This window comes from Xenia sp. Carnegie-2017, unplaced genomic scaffold (assembly GCF_021976095.1).
Source record: "Xenia sp. Carnegie-2017 unplaced genomic scaffold, XeniaSp_v1 HiC_scaffold_14, whole genome shotgun sequence".
Taxonomy (NCBI): domain Eukaryota; kingdom Metazoa; phylum Cnidaria; class Anthozoa; order Malacalcyonacea; family Xeniidae; genus Xenia; species Xenia sp. Carnegie-2017.
Window position 1 is genome coordinate 9,423,346 of NW_025813447.1, and position 20,301 is coordinate 9,443,646.

At 36.0% G+C, this 20,301-nt stretch overlaps 3 protein-coding genes across 3 annotated transcripts; 1 reads left to right on the forward strand and 2 right to left on the reverse strand.

The window, feature by feature from the left end:
• Positions 1–657: 657 nt before the first annotated feature.
• LOC124434785 (vacuole membrane protein 1-like) lies at positions 658–6,042 on the reverse strand. Its single transcript, XM_046984693.1, has 12 exons — positions 5,593–6,042; positions 4,523–4,734; positions 4,358–4,448; positions 4,171–4,281; positions 3,649–3,728; positions 3,437–3,521; positions 3,010–3,061; positions 2,250–2,413; positions 1,978–2,094; positions 1,307–1,368; positions 1,118–1,220; positions 658–936 (listed from the first exon to the last, which is right to left on the reverse strand). Exons 1-12 carry the CDS (start codon positions 5,677–5,679, stop codon positions 781–783), a joined length of 1,320 nt encoding a protein of 439 aa, XP_046840649.1. The 5' UTR covers positions 5,680–6,042; the 3' UTR covers positions 658–780.
• A 2,953-nt stretch (positions 6,043–8,995) lies between these two features.
• Positions 8,996–14,487, forward strand: LOC124434786 (cytadherence high molecular weight protein 2-like). Its single transcript, XM_046984694.1, has 8 exons — positions 8,996–9,152; positions 11,424–11,661; positions 12,187–12,555; positions 12,632–12,754; positions 13,115–13,348; positions 13,504–13,977; positions 14,089–14,131; positions 14,263–14,487. The coding sequence occupies exons 3-8, from the start codon at positions 12,343–12,345 to the stop codon at positions 14,340–14,342; spliced, it is 1,167 nt and encodes a 388-aa protein (XP_046840650.1). The 5' UTR covers positions 8,996–9,152; positions 11,424–11,661; positions 12,187–12,342; the 3' UTR covers positions 14,343–14,487.
• LOC124434784 (potassium voltage-gated channel subfamily A member 6-like) lies at positions 14,387–19,776 on the reverse strand. Its single transcript, XM_046984692.1, has 4 exons — positions 17,783–19,776; positions 16,465–16,901; positions 15,528–15,748; positions 14,387–15,313 (listed from the first exon to the last, which is right to left on the reverse strand). The coding sequence occupies exons 1-4, from the start codon at positions 18,146–18,148 to the stop codon at positions 14,967–14,969; spliced, it is 1,371 nt and encodes a 456-aa protein (XP_046840648.1). The 5' UTR covers positions 18,149–19,776; the 3' UTR covers positions 14,387–14,966.
• Positions 19,777–20,301: the final 525 nt, after the last annotated feature.

Sequence of the window (20,301 nt, forward strand, 5' to 3'; positions counted from 1 at the left end):
ACTTTCCATTGAATAGGATATAAGTGATCATTTCCCAGTGAAAGGGATGAATGTGATTATTTCCCAACAAGAGGGATAGATGTGAACATTTCGCGAGGAAAGGGATAAAGGTAATCTAGCCCCAGCAACAGAAACTATGTGATGATTTCGCAATGAAAGGGGTAAATGTGATCAAGTCCCAATAACAGGCATAAATGTCATCATTTCCCAATTAAAAGGACAAAGGTGATCAATTCACAATGATAGGAATAAAAATTAATATAATCAATTCCCCGAAACATGGCTGAATGTGATAAATCTCGAATTCATTGTTGGCAAGATTAGTTACGGACAATCATTAGATGCATGGAATGGTGGACAGTCTTTCAGGCCGACGGTTTTATTTATCGCTTTGACGATATTCCTCAATATTCCATGAACAATGACATACCTCACAGAAAAGGAGGGAACACTGGGCATGAATGAGATTGCCACGTTAAGCAAGGAGAGGGCCGAAGAGTATTTTGTCAGTTTCAAAATCACATGCATGGCATGATAAAGTGGACAGCCCTTGAATTTAAGCCCACCAAGATGCTCTATCGAACCAAACAGACAAAGTCGGACATGAACTCGAAAAGAAAACGATCACGAAAAAGATATAGCTACACTACGCAGATATACAGACGTCCTACTTCTTAATTTCAAAACATATCCAGTTCGTACCAAACATAAATACATGAAGGTATACGGTGAATACAATATAAATTGTTTTGAAGCGTATATCAATCATTAAAAGAGCTTTTACTTAGCTTTGACGACAGACCGCGGTGCAGCGCGCCTTTGCTCGTGCGTCCTCTTATCATAAGACTGCGCCATTGAGTTGATAATGGACAATAAAAAATAGACAATCATTAAGAGAACAAGCTTCTCGAACAACCACGCCAAAGTACTCGTTTTCTAAACAAAAAATTATTTTCAAATAATGAAAGGCTTCAACATCCTTGGTGAAAAACCCCATATTACGGAGAGAAAAATCTACGAGAGAAAAGTTCCCTTTGTAATTATTGTCGTATACACACAATTTTCACTAATGGCATGGCACAAAATAACCTGATGGCTTTTTCCAGCCCAATCTTACCTTTATTGTTGCTTCACCCTGTTTGCGACGTAAGCTGTCTCTTTGGGCCTGTAAGGCTTTGCTAAAAGGCGACTGTATGTAGGCACCAATAAGTGGTATGTCACTGAACAAAAAACAGCAAAAGCAATTCTTATCAAACTGTATTTAAAGTCAGTGTACAACAACAAATATAATAAAATCTAATCTTACCCAACAAGCTGCAAAACTCTTTCGATGTAAGTTTTGCTAAATGACAAAATAACGAAAGTTTTCTAAAATGAAACGAAAAAAAAATGCGCTTGAAAAAGCAGACCCATCGATTTGGAAGAGAAGGTTATTAAACAATGTTATCGAAAAAAGCCTCCGAGATCAAACGACAACTTTCAAAATCACCAAGTAATCTTCCTCACAAAATATATTTGGAAACAATTTGTGCTTGCGTTTGTTTCCGCACGTCACTTTGGGGCAGAATAAATCAGGCGCTAAAGGCACAGTGTTTGTTCATGGAGCACTCTCATATATGGAATGCTCGCCATGGCATAAAGACATCGAATTGACGCAATCAGCCAGGTTCGAAAACAATCATAATAATAACACTATCCTGAATTGTTCAACATATCATATGAAGCACTAAAAATGTTCAGGTGAGTGGGGTTGAGAGCGCTATAATATATATGTATATCTAGCAAATATGAATGTGTTTTCCGATTGGGCCATTTAGATAATAGCGATGAAAAATATTTGTTCTTCATATTCATCATTTCTACAGTGTGTTGTACTTCGTTGTACTTTGAATCAATCATAAACCTTAACAATAAATAGATACTAACGCACCGTGCATAGTTTGTGAGTTTGTTTGTCATCGTTTTATTTTGTTCTACCTGTAAATGCATCTTAATTATTGATTTGCCAATGAGCGTCGCTCCAAAGAAAGTCCAAAAAGGTATAAGACAATGACCACAAGTGATACCGGCCAAATCGAATAATGGATTGGGAATCTAAAATATTCAAATCGACAGAGCATATGAAGCTGACAATTAAATATACATGATGTTTTAGTGACACTTTTTGTAAGTCTACAAATGGAAATTTATGAAATTCAATATCTGGGCGAGCTCGTAGTTTCTTGAACGGGCAAGCATTAAGTTATTACCGAGGCACAGACGAGAATTCCGAAAAAACCAACTCTCTGAACAAGATCAAGGATCCCCTTCTTAATTCTAGTCCAAAAATCTAACTCTCTCCCAGACTGCAACTCTTCTAACTTTTCAACTTCTTCCAAATCTTCATCGTCCAATTCCACGCCTGACAAACGTGCTAAATAGGAAAGCAACAATGGTAGGTCTTACAGAGATTATATCGCAAGGCGAAAATGAATGTTAAATTAAATGATCCGATGTTGAAAATTGACACGTTTTATTCTCCATTCGATTGAGTTCGTTATTTGATGTTTAAACTTCCATTAGTCGTGAGACTACCTCGGGAAAACGTCTTCATCCGGTGTGATTTGATGTTGAAACTAACGCAAGCATACACACCAATCTAGTGTGCTCATAAAACTGATATTTTTAGGAGTCGTTTGTGTTGTAAGATTTTAACCAGCCGAATAAAGCAATCCTTAGGCCCGTTTCAAACATCCCATTGTACACGACCCGAATGCATTTAAAACATCAGAAATACGAAAAAAATTCCTCGTTATCCTTTGTTTTAAATGCATTCGGCTCATGTAAAATGCAACGTTTGAAACAGGCCTTACATCACATTACAAGGCGTTTACACATGCAAAAATGTATCTTCTACATCAGTTCTATGTACTCAATAATGTTTTCACAACAAGTTTGGATGAGAAAATTTTTATCGACGAATGCATACAAAATCAATTTTTTCAACAGCTAAACTGAAGGGCTACTTACCAGCTTTGGCCATAAAATATGGAGGAAGTTCGCCAATCGCTGTTCCAGCACCCTGCAAATTTGAAGAATCGCAATGAATGCAAATAGTAGAACATTTATTTACTTCATACATATAAAAAATAACCATTCCAAGACAATCACTGTAACCATATATATATAATATATAAATGTACAACGTGTATAAAAATGTGCCCTCACGGCTATGACCATAGTGCAATGGTGACTCCCGCAACCACTTGGGACATAGGATGTAATACATAAATGTATACATGTAGATGGTTTGAAACTGAGAGTATCGTAACATGTTCGTAGATGTAGATCGTACAGATGTGTATTGACCTGAGAAATACTGTTCGTGTTGACGTCGAAATGTCAGTTAATGCATGCAGTTGGAAATCATAAAAATGAGCTGACAAACAATACTCACCCACATGCAAGCTTCCAGCCGCACTTTTCTCATTATGGTCCATAGACTCACAGTAGATGTATGGCCATCTTCAGGACAAAATATCCTATTTTATCACAACACATACATATCAGTCAACAGAACTACACATGACAGGCAAAAATGTCAAAACTGAATAATTTCAAATGGAAAGTGTAAAGAACTGAAAATTTTTAACAAGTTTAAAAACTCACTCGTTAGGATAGGGAGGTTGGGGGAAATCTAAGGATTGACATTCCCAAGCAGCTAAAGTAACCTGCGCAATGAATGGACCCTAAAACATCCAAATTAAACATACTCTCATAATTATGAAACGTGAAAGAGGATCGTGAATGCAAGCTATAATTGAAAATCAACTATGAAAGTTTTCATATAAAACGAGAATCATCAATAAGAACTATCAAAGTAAGCCATGACTAAGAGCCATCAAAAACAACCACTACATCCAAATCTATGTTTAGCGACTGTGCATTAAGCGGACACTCTGTAACAGACATTTTCTTAAGTTGACAATTTAATCTATGTGATATGTAATAATAAAACCTCTATCAGACAGACACCTCTATTAAGCACAAAACACAAACACAAGAATTATTTCTCCAAATAGGGAGGGGGCTGGTGGCAAGAAATTCTGTTAAACAACCACTTCTATGAAGTAGACACTAGTATGTTTCCCAAGAGTGTCGGCTTAATACAGGTTAGAAGCAAACACATACCAAATATAAAAGGAAGGTATGTAAACCAGTTCCAAGACCAACAGATGAAAGTATGCCAAGACCCATCCAGTAACAACACCAAAGAATGGTGTCTTCAATGGCTTGGACATGCTGCACGATTTAAGAAGTAAAACATGAGAAGTGGATAAATTGTTTTGCCATAAAAACCATGTCCTAACTCAAATACCTTTTGATGAGAGCCAGGAATAAAATATAACAAAGCAAGGGCAATCACACTTGTAACAAACAGGGTGCATGATTTCCGATGCTGTAATATCCTACATACAACAACAATTTTACTGTTTGCATTAAGTCACACTAATGTTGCTTCAGTTATCCAACTACTGTTTACCGTTTCCAATATTCTTGAACAATGATCATCAGCTCAAGAGAGAAATAATGTAATGTTGTCAAAGGTTTCTTCCATAATACAATACTTTCTCGATTCTTTCTTTCCATAATTTTCTCCAGCTGAACTCGTTCACTCAAACCATTAAAATTACCATTGAAACTTGTTGAACTTTTGAAATTTGCATCTTTGTCTGACTCCTCTAGTCTGTTCACCTGTGCGTTATAAAAAAAGCTTTGATATCGACTATATCATGAATTTAAGTCAACATTCTAATATATTTTCAAAATTCTCCACAAAGAAGCCATATGTAATCCTCTTAATGCCAAACTACCAGACCTTTGGAGGTCACTTCAGTCAGAGATATTGTTTATTATGTTGGAAGTGTGACACTTGCTTTTCTATATAATGTATTTCTTATCTCTGGTTATGTCAGATACTTGCCATAATTTTTATTCAAACAAACTCAACACTGTCATTCTATTATAATCTTGACTTGCTTTGACAAATCCAACACGATTAACCTGGCACTATAAGCAGGTCTTTTTCCAGCAAACAAGTACAAAAGCAGATCAATACAAAAAAAATTTGAGATGAAACATCATCTAGCCAATGGTTGGTTGGTTGATTAATATATAGTGAGAGAGCACCTGCGTACTATTGAAAAACAATACCACAAGATAGATCACAGAAAATTGAGGAATTCAAAATTTAACAAGACTCACAAAATAATATGGCAGGGGTAGAATGAACGACCTTCTCGACGAAGTTTCCACTATTTAAGTAAATTCTCCTTCAAATAGTTTGAAACAGATTTAAAAGTATCATGATGCAAACTTTAAAAGTATCATGATGCATACTGGATCATGAAGATCAATAATATTTGGATAATAAAATGCTGACAATGTTAACTTCCTTTTTACAACAAATATACCGGTATAAATACTGACGTATCATATAACAAAATCATTTCATTCTGCTATTAGACAACAAAGTCTCTGAGCAAATAAAAAGATGGTTGTAACTGCTCATTTTGCGTTACGTTGGAGTTTGAAAAATAAAATTATACCCACCAAATCCGATTTGAGTCCATTCACCGAAAGATTTCGCCGTTTCAGTTCAGTTCTCAGATCTTTTACACTAAATTCAATATACTTCATGACACTCACGAGAAAATTAGCAGCGTTCAAATCCGTTTTTCACTCTTCGATTTCTTTTTCCTTCATGTAAGAATACTACGGTACCTCAGATTTATATATTTAATCTCCTTTCAACTTGCAAGTAAGCAGATTAAAAAACGAATACGTAAATTTTTGGAACTTTGTTTTCGCAAAAATTATCATTGTCAATGTGCAATGAAAGGAATATGCACGGTGCACGGTACTTGGTGTAGGCGTAACTGAACTGTTTTCAACTGTATACTTGACCTTCTTTCGGCATGTCCGCAGACTAAGAAAATGACAGCATAAATGATAAAACTATAACTCGCGAACCTTGCACGAACATTCTATCTTGAGACATTATGCAATGTACTTTGAACAACAAGTTTGATACAAATTCATCCTATATATGAGATTTCTTAGTCCAGAATGCAGCAAAACTTTAGAATCGGGAACCCACCTTTAACTAGAATCCTGGAAAGTAATGAATGGTGAAGGAGTTCAGTTAATTATACAGGAGGACGTTTTCCCTGAATTGACAAATCTATTCATCACGATAAGACTTTTGAATAGTATTGACAAGTACCAGCCGAGTTATTTCGCTTATTTAGATCGTATTAGTTGAAGTTAATACTTAATATTCCCCTAACATGAATTGAAGCTAAAACTAGAACTAAGCTAGTAAAGCTTGTGAAATCACGAACAATGCCTCAATATAGTTATATTTTCTAACATTAATCTTAATCAAATTGACCTATAAGAAGATACTGAATATGCAATATATCAATAAATCTTTCGAGTAATCAGTTGCAAAATGCAGTAAACCATACATGAAAATACATAAACTACATATGCAAGGCAGTTAGCCTTACATGAATAGGCTTGAACTCTTAAGAAGTGTTACACTTTTGGAATTAATCTCTTCTCGATCATCAGAATGGTATCCGGAATCCACGAGCTGGTGTCCGAAATCATCAAGCTGTAATTTGGAATCCAACACCACAACGGATTGCTGCTCATAGGGCACACCATAAACAACACCGTAAATATATCCTCATAACAGCGCTGGTGGTGATGATTTGTCATCGGCGCCTACAAAGCAGGGCTGTCTTCGGAGGAGAGAGGGGATGCAGTGTTAAAGTTATCTGAGTAACTGCGTTCAAAAGTCATCTAGTACAAAACAGCCTTTTTTATCAGTTTGAGAAATTAAGGAAGAAAACGTACATAAATAGTAGCAGTATATAGTTACTACAGTGTACTAAGTACACCAGTACAAATATACCGGATAAAAGTCATGTCGACAGAGGTTGGTACTCCTATAACTACTCAGTATTATGAGTAGCGATCTGATCGTGCCGTCCCATCCTAACATCTACATGTTTGTATAAGAATCGCTCTTTTCCTTATTCTGACAAGCACATATCATATAACCATCAAAATTGATGAATCATATTGGGTTGTAGCTAATTGGCTCTAACATATTCTTCGGGAGATCTCACATCAACAGCTTTCCTGTGAACATATTGTATTTCGATGTATATAGCATTTCACTTATGTTTCATATATAACCTTATTTGGTTGAAATAGAAACAACGGAACAGTGATGGCAAACTTGCATCGACAGAAAGGTTATCTTCATTGTTCACAACGAATACAGGAGTACTTAGGCTATATAGCTTGAACAAAAAATGTTTTTTAAGGCATTTTAAAAATGTACGTTTTACATCATAAATTTATTCCCAGCAATGATTGGAAGCACAACACGAAAAAAAATGTGAACGTAGTAGTTTTTACAGTATCTAGTCGTGTTTGCAAGGGCTGTATCAAGGGAGTGCTGAGAAACAAACGTGCATCACAACTGGACTTCTCTCTGTCTGAACTCGGAACTTAAACTCGAAATCTCAAATTCCAAACGTTACTACCATACACAATATATTGATTTTGCATTGTGTTTGAGGTGAAGTTATTTTCCATTTGATTTTAAAATTTTAAAACAACACATCAAAAGTTCGACTGATGCGCTTGCAAGGAGAGATTTGGGAAGAAAAAATTCGATTTCACAGAAGATTTCAATGTAGGACCGCCTTTTGAAGCATTTCTAAAGGCATAAAAGCAAACGCAAAGTGTTTTCTTTAATCAAATATCGACACAAAAACAGAGCAAAAGAAACGTGCTTTCTGCCGCGTCCTGCATGTGAACTCGGATAAATATACTCATTGACCTTTATTCACGCTTTACGTAATGAAGAGTGATGAAAGGGTGATGAAATATGAGCCATTTCAACGACAAATATTTGGCTGCTGACGATGACAAAATTTCTTTAATACAGACAGGTAAAATTCCAATGTGAACACAGATTTTCAAACTGTTAATGGTTACATCGAGTTTTTGAAAATTGGAAATCATTTTTTACATAGATGCAACGAGCACCATTTGACACCGTTGATTTCTGGGAGTTTATTCATTTTGATAAAGTTTGCTGAAATGATGTTTTTCAAAGGGAAATTCAAGATCCCATTAAAAACGTCAAAATATAACCGTTTCTTTTGCTATTATAAACAACGACACGAGGCGTTCTCAACCTTGTCTCTCATTTCTTCGTCATACACGTTTTAAGGTCTTCTCGTTAGAAAAAAAGATAGAAGCAGAGCGTTGCCTGAAATTGACAAAAAAAAATAGGTGAAAAATTAAAACAACGAACAAATATACCGGAAACATAAAACTAACAAATCTAAAATTTCTAAACACACACCAACGAATATGGCTCTTATAAACACACCTCTGGACCACCCATAATCTCATTTTGTTTTGAACTGGTTTTGTACGAATTTGCGTGCACAATTGAACTTTATTATCAATACGACATTGAATGTACAACTAAAAAACTGAACCAACCCTCCCCTCCCTGTCAGTTCTTAATATGGTAACAGACATTCAAGGTCAGTCCGTTCGTTATCGACGAATGAACTTTTGGACTCATTAGCACGCAGTCTGCCACAAGTTATTATGTTTTTGAAAAAAGAAAAATAACATGCAGTGTTTCTACAAGCTATTTGACCATTTTATCGGTCATAGGGCAAATGCGTGTCAGAACATTTGTTGCACGTGAAATTTTCAGGTTCTCACACTTTTTTGACACATCCGGCTGTACATAACTTGCGTCCACAACGATGCCGAAACTCCCGTTTGATAGACATCCAAAACACTGATTCATCATCAACGTGTTAAGACAAACATAGAGCATGCGCAGTTGGATTTTTTTTTAATTTTCGCCACAGGACGTCACATGTTGTAAATGCTATAAGACTAAACTATCTTTAGCTTCTGCCGTTTAGTACGCGGTTAAGTTCGTGAAGAGAAGGCAGCGTCAGTGAAATCAGTAAAGTGTCTGATCGAGTGTCGTTTTTTCCTTTACTTTGGACTCGCGATGAAGTCGATTTACGTGTTGGTGTTGTTTGCTCTTGTTGTGCCTGGTTAGTACATGATAGATATTATTTTATTGCTTTATTTTATCTATAGCTAGGTGACACACTAGGTCAGCTGGACACGGAATGACTTCGTTAGAACGCTGCTCACATTATTTAATATGTTTCGCTTGAAATTCATAACGCATTCAGGCTTCTACATCTTAAAGATCTGCGACGGAAACGATAAAAAACAAGAGACGAGCAAATCCTACATGCGCTTGGTTTGGGGGGGTTGAGTGATCATAAAAAATGCATACGTATCAATTGAACGCAAAGGAAAGTATCCTGATTATTTTGTAAATGTATTACGAGAATTTTGAGTTAATGCCGTTTGAAAAAGGAAAAATTTTGTGTCGTTAAATTATTGGTCATGAATATTAAGGGCAATAGCTGTCTTGCAACGTCAAAGCACATATATATTAAGTTTGTGGGGGTCGCAAACTCCATTCGCACACAATGACGCACTATTTTGCACCATGTGGTAAATTATTTGCATATGTTGCGCCTATGCGCAATGGTTCACCACTAATGCCAGATGCATCTGAAGACATCAGAAATGATTCATAAACTTCTATGTCTGAGATTTATGACAAATACCACCCTGGTCCAATGGATTAATTCATAATACTAGACACATGACTGACATCGGCACTGAACTTTGTTCATTTTTCTTCGCAAGGTGTTTTAAGAATGTGTATGATTGATTTGAACAAAATACTGACTGAAGTAGCATAAGTATGTCGCAATTCCTTCAACATAAAAAAAGAAAGCAAACCACTCAATCAAACATGTTGCTGGTATGGTGCAACTTCAATATTGACCTTTGTCACAAACGCAAACAAATTTTCAGTAAAAACATCACGCATTCTTCGAAAAAAACATATCAAACTTTTTAACGTGGTTTTTTACTAAACGATTACAATCTTCTTGGCAGTTGAATAGAAAAGATAAATTATAGCTCAGCAGTATAAACTTTTGCTGATATTTACCAGTACAAATTTCCGATAATATGAGAACTAATTATATACTAGCAGTGAAATAAACTCGCAGACTGACGCTCATAAAGAAGGTTGCTTGAAAACAGCAACATTAACACGATGTTCGGATGTGCGAGGACGTACGTCATACCAACTGATAATGTTTTGAGTTTCAAATATTTTCAGGAACGATTTTTGGTCGATGATTCAATAATTGTACTTTGAACTCGATCCGATCTTGGAGATCTAATAATAGCATGTCTTAATGAAAGAAGACAAAATATTCCCTAGACAATCGGAAGACCCTAATGTTAGAATGTATTATTTTTTTGCACAAAATTTTTTACTACCCTTCACTGCCCTTCAGGCAAGGTCAATTTCACGGCGCATGCTCAATGATAAAACTGTCGACACCAGTATAATGTATATACAGTTGGTATTAACCTCAATTCAAAGAGACGTATACCCTTACAATAAGGAAAACTTTACACTATGACGCTTAGATCTAACACACTTCTCCAAATTATTGGTTCGAAATTTTTTTTTCAAAACTCCTGACCAGATTGGCTATGTTTCAAAAAAGTCAACAAAGACAATTTGCGCAAATCGCTTGAAAATTACGACACAAGTTTATAAGCTGTCTAGATTTGCGTAATCATCAAACTGCTTATTCATAAGCCTTAAAGCAAGCAAGGGCGTTCAAGGGGCACACATGTCCGGATACCAACGCTAATTTCTTCGACATTAATCAATGAAAGACCCCAAGACGTCCGTCAATTAAAATATCTAAATTCCTTTGATAACGAACTTTGTCACCTTTGGAGGGAAAATAGGAATGACACGTGTTTCATATCCAAAGGACGAAGAAGCCTCTAGCAAATTTTTAAATCGAAAGTGATAAATTTTAATGTCAACGGCTTCAGTAATTATTTTTGTAATAATGACAGCCATGCGAGAAGGGTTAGTAGTAGAATCAAAAGAAAATAACAAAAGCTAAGGGATACGTGAAATGGTGCAATATAGACATGCATTACTTTCCAAGATACACCTATGACAGGTTATAGGCTACGTTGACAAAATAATGACAGATGTCATAATTCAGCGATTATAGATTTTATCAATGTTTCGAAACCTTTATGAGCGAACTTCTGTTTGTAGAAAAAAATAATCGACAAGATAATCCCTTTAGCGTATGAGATCTTGTATCACAAATGTCATCTCTGATCAACTTATACGTCAATGTTTCAATGAAAGCATCTATCAACTCTTTCACAACGAATTTTTTGTTGACATCATTCAGGTCAGTCCTTTGTCGACTTCGAGGCAATCTTCAATGGAACGTCTGAATTAACACCTATGATTATCAATGCAACATATTCTTCGTCTGACAAAACATGGGCTCTCTATGACAAACTTGTTAGCTACATCAACGAAGAAATTAAACCTGAGGTGAACAAATTTATCAGCCATGGGAAGGAGTACATTCAAAAACTGGGAATGGAGAAAAAAGGAAGGGAGATCTTCAAGACAGCAATAGAGTAAGATTATATTTCAATTGAAGATTTGTAGAATTGTTCAATCATAATTACCACATTTGTTTGTAGTTATGAATGACACGTAAGTTATACTAAAGTAGATAGAAAGGAAAAGTCAGAAAACAAGAACAGACTTGACATTATCAAAAATATAATCATCATAACAGAAAACGGAAAGGAGTTTTTACACAAAATAAATCGTAAACGATGCTTAAGTGTGATGTGGGTCAGGGTAACTTGGGGTAAATGATATACAGAGAACGAGAAGTTTTTATTTTACTTAAAAAATGGAAATTGGATAACACGTGTCAGTGAAGAATAAGGATAGTGATGAATGAACAATAGCAGAAAACGGGAACGGTTTTAATGCCAACATACGAATTAAACACTACTAGATAGCGTGTATCGATGTGGATAGGTTTAAATGAATCTGAACACAAAATGGTAAATTTGTAAATTTTCAGTGTCGTCGAAAAGTATCTTGGCATTTCTACTTTATAACCCCTTTTACTTTAACTACATGTTTAGAATGATGAACTCAACATCTGAGCTAGTCAACGAGCTTCAATTGGCCGAATATATCAAGATCTTCGAGGACAAGCTGGAAGATGGAAAGAAAATTGCCAATGAAATCAGCGAACAGATCGACGAATTCCTGAAGAAACTTCAAAAAAAGCAAAAGAGATGAAAGGAAAGATACCCGAGACACTATTGTCACTGACAAAGCTTAATGAGGAGATAAAAAAGCGTGTCACCTCGCTTCAATCCCAGATGGAAGAGCTGCAGAAGAAAGCAAAGAAGGCTTTCGAAGCAGGTCAAGAAAATGTGTTGAAGAACATTGAGCAACAATTGGAAATGATTCGCACACAGTTGAAGGTTGCCAAACAACAAACTCTGGTACGTCTTGGATTTTTGAAACGAACATAAAAAGCGATACTCTTTCTTATTCTTTTTCATCTTGAATTTCAATCAGGAGTTGAAAAAGAAGATTCAAGAGACTTTCAGCGATATACAATTGAAAGCAAAAAAAGTTGGCGGCGAGGCGATGAAGCATGTCACGTTACTCAGAAAAAAAACTGAAGAAGCAGTTGAAAAGGTAAGCAATAGCTACAGACACGTCAATCACACAAGACAAGCATAGCGAGTAAAACTTTCGTGAAATAAGCGACTCCATTCATTTAATTCAAATTGCAATAATCTGTTCAATTTTCGATGGTAACTTTGATATAGAATATATCAACAGTGCGTGACCCGACCCAAAAAAATCTTTTATTGGAATCACCTTCGGGAATTTAATTGAGTAAATTGCGTGTTAATCTCCTATCTGGGTTGGTAACCTGGATATATACATAGCGTGAACTTAGAACCTGTAATCACAAGATTTTATGTGTAGCTAGCTATTGAACATAATCGCAGAAAGGACAAGTTAATAAACGTCGCTACTTTGATCTTTCAGGCTAAGAGACATTACACGATCATGAAGAACAATCTTACGAAAAACTTCCAAAACGCCATGATGAAATTCCGCCAGGCAAAACGCGAGGCTCAAGAGCAGCTTGAGAAATTGCACAAAATGGCGAAAGAAATGAAAACAGGCATGGGTGAACAAATGGAGAAATACATTGAGACGCTAAATACCACTGTTAATGACATGAAAGATAACTTCTTCGAACAAATGAAAACACTTAAAGTAAGTTTGGAGATTTTTGTAAAACATTTAAAGCGGAAGTCGTCGTTTGTGTAGAAGTGTCTTTGCTTGTTCAAAGCTATCTCGATCCAGATTTAGCTAACTGCAAAGAGTTAAGAATTTATGATTGTCTAAAAATATCCATTTGACTTTTTCAGGAAATATCAGCTAACTACACCGACATCTTGAAAGACAAAGTCAATGATTATAGAACCACAGCGAACAATTTGACCACAAAAATGAAGGAGAACATGGACGAGTTCCATGCAAACGTCATGAAACACATGCAAAGCATGCAAAAGAAAGCGGATCAACACGTTAAAAAGATGTTTGAAAAAGCCAAAGATCTAAAAACGACACTGAAAACCCGCGCGCAAAAGACTGCGACTGAAATGCAAAAGAATCTTGACGCTCTCATGAAGCAGTACTATATAGCATTGGCAACGGCTATGGGCATGCAAAAAGACGCCGAAGAGAATCTCCGCAAGGTGATGGAAAGAATGAGCAATGGTAGTCAAGTCATATTCCAAAAGGCCTATGAAATAGCAGTGAAGAATGTCGAGAATTCCAAAAAGTACATGAATGAAGTACAAAGCTACTTTGTCAAACTGTTGAGCAAGCTCCTTTTCAAAGTAAGTTTTTTTTATATGTTGTTAAAACGAGTCCACGAAAGAAAATTTGAGAGTAAAACTTGTTTTAATTGAACGAAATTATAAATCGAAATGTGTTCACTGTTTTAACAGGAGACGGGAGGACATCTCACAAAAATTACACCTCAAATTCAGTGTAAGTATACTTCTACTCTCGTCACTGTGCAATCGTTTTGACTTGTGTTTGTTTATGACGACTTGCAAGGTTTGCCTATTTTAACTGAATTCTGGTCGAAAAAGTTTTACATTAAAAGCTATCTTTTTCAGCCTTAAAGAAGAAGAAGCTCGCCTATCTACGAATGCGCAAGAAGTTAAGATCTTTTTTTTCCGCTTCAGGCGGCAATTAAATTAAACGCATTTACGCTTGGTTAATACGAAAGAGACAGCATAATGAAACTATTAACAAAGTGATTATAATTTCAATTACAAACCAAAGGGCGTCAATGACATGTTACTTACAAACATTATATTATAATATTTTCATAACCGTTATATCGTTTAATAAAATTTTACTTTGGGGATAGTGAGTTACGGGCTGCAGGTCATACCACAGTTTGCTATGATCTTAAGTCATCTTACCGATCCTAGAACACGATTGAAAATAATGATTTTTAGTTTCGCACAACGTATTAAGTAAAGAATTATATGGACTGCATGGGGGGAAAGAATATTCTGACGGCTGACACTGAAAGACATATCTCTTAATACTTTAGAATAACATTTTACGATCACAAAAGCGATTATCTTTATTTCCTCGGGATGGAGATGAAAACATTGCCATTATAGTGACGAAATTTGTTTTTTTCATATACATTAAATACTGAGTGTGTGCTTCCAATGGTGTTTTTAATGATACTTGCGGTTGCACAGTAACCCGTCTTTCTTAGAACGTGCATATAGTGTAAAAAATGAGGTGTTCTTACGACCTAGCATTCAACATTTCAACTCGAGAATCAACAAAGATAGTCCGTCTAGATCGTTGTCTCAATTCGTTTTCGTGCAAGGCTTGGAGTCGTTTTCGGCGACAATTTCGAATAGTGAGCATGAACATCTTGTCGACTATGCGAGCGTTTGATTCCTTTCAGCTCGAGTATCTCCTGATCTATATTGCTCATCGAACTGGATAGTGGTGGATATTTATTCATTGCAATATGATTTGTGTTTTCCTTGCTCGCCTTGCGATCTCGACGAGATTGACGAGCAATCTGGCGAGCGAGTTCTTCCTTATAATAATACTCAAAATTACTGACTATTACAGGAACGGGTAGGGCAATAGCGAGAACACCCGACAGTGCGCACATTGCTCCGACAATTTTACCTGTAAACAACGGAAAGAAAATGGAAAATTTCAGCTCAATTTTAATAATTTCGATGTACATTTACATGCATGTTGAAGCTGCGAGCAGCCATAGTAATTGACTTAACTCACGGTTCCGCTTAATATGAAATATAACGGTACTTTTGGGCAAGCCAATGAAATAAATGGTATGACTCATACTGATTCATTTTGCGAGAACGCGTGTAGTTCTTACCCTGAAAAGTCTTGGGCGAGATATCCCCGTATCCTACTGTTGTCATAGTGACAACAGCCCACCAGAACGAGTGCGGAATGCTGGGAAAGTCGTCCTTATTCGTTAAATTTTCGCAGTAATAAGCACCGCTTGCAAAGAGGATAACTCCCATTATCATGAACAGTAATAACATAAACAGTTCACTCCGGCTTGATTTCAACGTATGGCCCAAAATGTACAAACTAAAGAGAAGAAGAGACGCATAAAAAGTTTAGTGGTGATGAATCTGTCCCTTAAAAATTGAGATTGAAGCGAAACTATGTAGGCGCTCACGTACTTTGATCAGTGAACCAACTTGTCCTTAGTTGTAAAGATGACATGCCTCAAATAACTTAAGTATTCTTGTTGTTAAATTGCATTCAAATATTACGTAAATAGCTCTATTAACGACCGTAATTCTCACAACATTTTCCCCCATGTTTACAATATGACCTCCATTATTTACCACCGTAACTCTGACAACAGTCAAACACAATAGTTACTCTATTATCAACAGTAGAACTCTACAGCAGTTACCACGCACGTTGCACGTTTGTTCGACGGTAAATTCTACAATAGTTATCCTACATGTTTACGTTATCACATCTATCAACAACCGTAACTCTTCCAACAGTTACGCTAAATGTTGCATGTTAGCTAGTACCGCTATAACCGACCGTAACTCTCACAACAATTGCCCAGAATGTTGCAAATTACTAAAAATACTGATCCAGTTATAATTATTTACACAAAGCTTTAGAGTAAAGTGTTTATGATCTTTCGTGATAAACAAACTTATAAAATATTGTTTCACTTTTTGTGTTCAGGAAACTTCATACAATCTAATAAACAGGATTGGTCAAAAGTTTTTAAATGTGCTAATAATGCTCGTTAGCAATGTAGAAAATTCTGTACTTACCCTCGAGAATGTCGAGTCAATTTAAAGATTCTCACCACACGAACGACCCTGAGTACTCGGAAGACTTTAACAGCATCACCCTTGATGTTTGCACTTTGCATGAGCAGTTGAACGTAAAATGGTAAAATGGACAAGACATCGATGATGTTCAAAGTTCCTTTCAAAAACGCGATTTTACGTTTTGCACAGATCAAACGGACAACATACTCCAAGGTGAACCATATGTTACAAAGCGCGCTGACTACCGACCAAACGCCATCAAGATGTTTTAAGTTATCCATACTCTCGATACAAAAAACGACAATGGAGATGAGAATAATGGCCAATGAAAAAATTGTAAGCATCCTTGCCGCAATTGACGAGTTAGGGTTTTCAAACGCCATCCAAATCATCCGTTTGTATTTGTTATCAGGCAATTCGTCCTCGCTTTCGTCCTCCTTTATAAACGGAGAAAAACAAGACATATTTCAGTGATCATTTGATTGATTTCAACATATAGATAAATAAGATTACAATATTAAAATTGAAAGGGAACCACAGAATGACAAAATGGGGAAAAAAATTATTTCTTATTATAAAATAAGCACAATGAAACGCGTGCGCTGATTGGTCTAGAGCTGAGTTTGCATTAGCCAGTGCAAAACACATCTGAGCTCAACCAATCAAATCAATCTAAACAATCAATCAGTCAAAGAGAGTTTGCAAATCGATCATGAATACCATTTAGAGGAAAAATTAAAATGTTTGTCTCTTTCGCATTATTGTTATTTTATAAAAGAAACAAAAGATGTTTTTCGTGTTTGCACTGGCTTATGCAAACTTCGGAGACGTTTGTGAGAACTCTCGAGCGGGTGCAACCCTAGATATTCGGTCTCGGGCTTGCACTGATCAACTCTCGAGTTCTCCCAAATGTCTCCTCGCTTTGCATAAGCCTGTACAAAAAACATCTTTTATTTCTTATTCTCCAATTTAAAGATGTAGATCTCTTAGAGAGAAAGTACAGCATGAGGCTACCACGCTAACCACCTATTTTTTGCATTACATTTTAAACATAATCAATAGTCCGCTTGTGCTGGGGTAAAAGGAACGCGTCGTTCGGACGTGGAGTAGTAGACGACAGCGTTTCCTTTTAATTTCATTCACATGTTTAACCAACCGCATTTAAGAAATTAAGAAATAATTTTTTTGACATATTGTACAGTCTCTTGCTAGCAAGCATTTTGTTATCCTCAACATCACCCTCCATCATATCTCACGATCTAACGTATGAGATCTCTTATATCATTAAACCCTCTCTCTGCCCCCGGCACACACTCACCTCAAGTTTGTCGAAGCCCAACAGTTTGTGAGCTTCTTCGCCGAGACCAAAGAAACTGCATTCTTGCATGAAAACGTCAGGAGATAAGTTAACGGGACGTATCAGCATTCCTTCTGACTGATAATAATACAAGATGGCCGTAAAACAACTGCGATGACGATCGAAGAAGTACTCTCCCTTGATTCGATCATAGTAGGCTTCGCGGATAGCCGGACTGCCGAGTAAGGTTTCGGGATATCTTCTGAGAGTGGCGTCGTACGTTTGATATATTTTGCCAGATACGTTAATATTTATTATAGTACAATCCACAAGCGACGTTGCACAAGACACGAAACTCGTATCAAATTTGTTGTCTTCTTCGGACATTTTGTTGAATACTGGCAGAGTACATAAATAATGTCTATCTCAGTGAAATTTTATGTTACTGTGAAATCCATGCACGTTCTGGTATGGTAAATTGCGCGGTGGAGTCTGAACGAAAAAAGCCTTTTTGCCATTGCTCTGCCATAACAGACAGGCAGCCGTGTGGCTATGATATCGCGGTTACGAAAGAAATCTAAGACCTTCCTCTATTTTGTCTTGCGAGATAGCAAGATAGCTAATACTCACTTCTGTTTAAGTGGTTAACAGAAGAAACGAAAAAAATAAAAGGAATGCATACGTTACTTTTTCCGGTTCAGTCGTCTTTATACAAAGTGTGTCGCTTCGATGCATTTGTCCATGGAATTAAAATGAACTTTCTACAGCTGTTTTTCAACTTTTTTTCAGCTATACAGCTGAAATATCTAATATGACGAAACGTCATGTCAATTTCTTAGACGAAATACGATGGTGTGGCTTTTAACCTCATGGACCGCAGTAGCTACATACATGGTTTCTCGATTACACTAAAATGACGTATAAATACTTAAAAACTACCCTTATTGATAAGTCTGTATTTTGTTATTATATTTGACTGTAAAAAACTGTCGTTTGTCGAGAAAAAACTGTAAAACGGTGGCAAACAACAAAACGATTGAAAGATTATGGTCTTTCCGTATTCCTAGGTTCTCTATGACTAATTATGTCCATTTTCATTGTTCTAAAAATTACCAACGAAAAACACAAACAAGTCCAAAAACGTCATTCTGACCACAGCATTTAACTCGTGAACTCGCAAAATCGCCACCAATTGAATTATATAATTGAGAACCGTAAAACATAGGGCAAGCGTATTCTGAGAAAGCAAGTTATTCAAGCTCCAGTGTATTCATGTTATTCATGAATCAATATATAGCCACAAAAACACTGACAATTAGAAACTATTGCTACAAATTGCTTCATTTGTTTCACTAAATTTCTAAAAAAAGACTCCGTCGCATTGATTTTTTGTAATCTTATGAAGCGATTATATCGAAAACAAAAAACGTCTAAACTGGAAACTGTGTCAATATATTATACAAATTAATTACCAAACTATTTCGCTCTCAATTCAAACGCACGGCAAGAACAAATTCTCCTCGTTTGTTATTAAGAATTTTGTTTACCTTTTATAACACGGTTTAAGTACTTTCTCATAATATCAAGTAGAAAAGCTAAAGAGAGGTTTCAATAAGCTCTAAAAATTAATGAAACGCTTGTAGAGGTCATAAAGCGGGCAAATAAAAATCTCCCTCGCATTCTGCATGAACAAACAACAAACACCTGCGAAATTAGCTACTCATCAAACAGCTCATGTAATTTCAACAGCAACATTTCCAGTTACTGTTTTCGTATCAAACACAAGTCGAATTTGGACCTTTTAGCGATTTGAAAAATCCCTCACAAAAAAACTTTACACGCAACAATTGAGAATAGGAACCCGCTTACTTTGAGTCGTTTTAAAAAGCAAATAATCCCTTTTAACGATTTCATCGGGAAATATGTGAATCGACTGTAATTAAAAATTCAAAAAATCATTATCCAAATAGACAAAAGTAATTTTCGTGTTAAGGAATTCAAGCGAGAAAATACTTGAAGAAGAAAAAAATGACCATCGAAAAAAACTCACCTTATAATTTCAAAGCTATGCTATAAAGGTTTGCTTTTGAATACTTTACAAGAACGGACAAAGTTCGTTTATATTTAATAGAGGTCTTGAGGCGAAAAATACAAAATGTTTTATTAAAGATTAATGAAAATCAGTCCACCAGTTTGGCCCCGAATAATTGATCAAGTCTATAATGCTTTTCGTTCACGACATGAGGTGATTTAAAGCGAGCCTTTAAGGTCTGCGTTTTTTTTTTCAATCCATTAGTAGCAAGCTAATAACTACCTGACATTCTTAAGGACGTAATTTCGACATTTTAGAAGACAGGAACTCTTCTTAAGAAGCTATTTACTTGCGCCTGCGCATCAATTTGCCGCGTTATACAGCTCTACTGAGGTGTAAAAATGCTCAATTTGAGATATAAAGTTATTTTGGGTAGGTTATATGCCTTATAATACAGGTGATATTTCTATGTGCAGTAAATCCAACACATATAGTTTGCATACAGCGA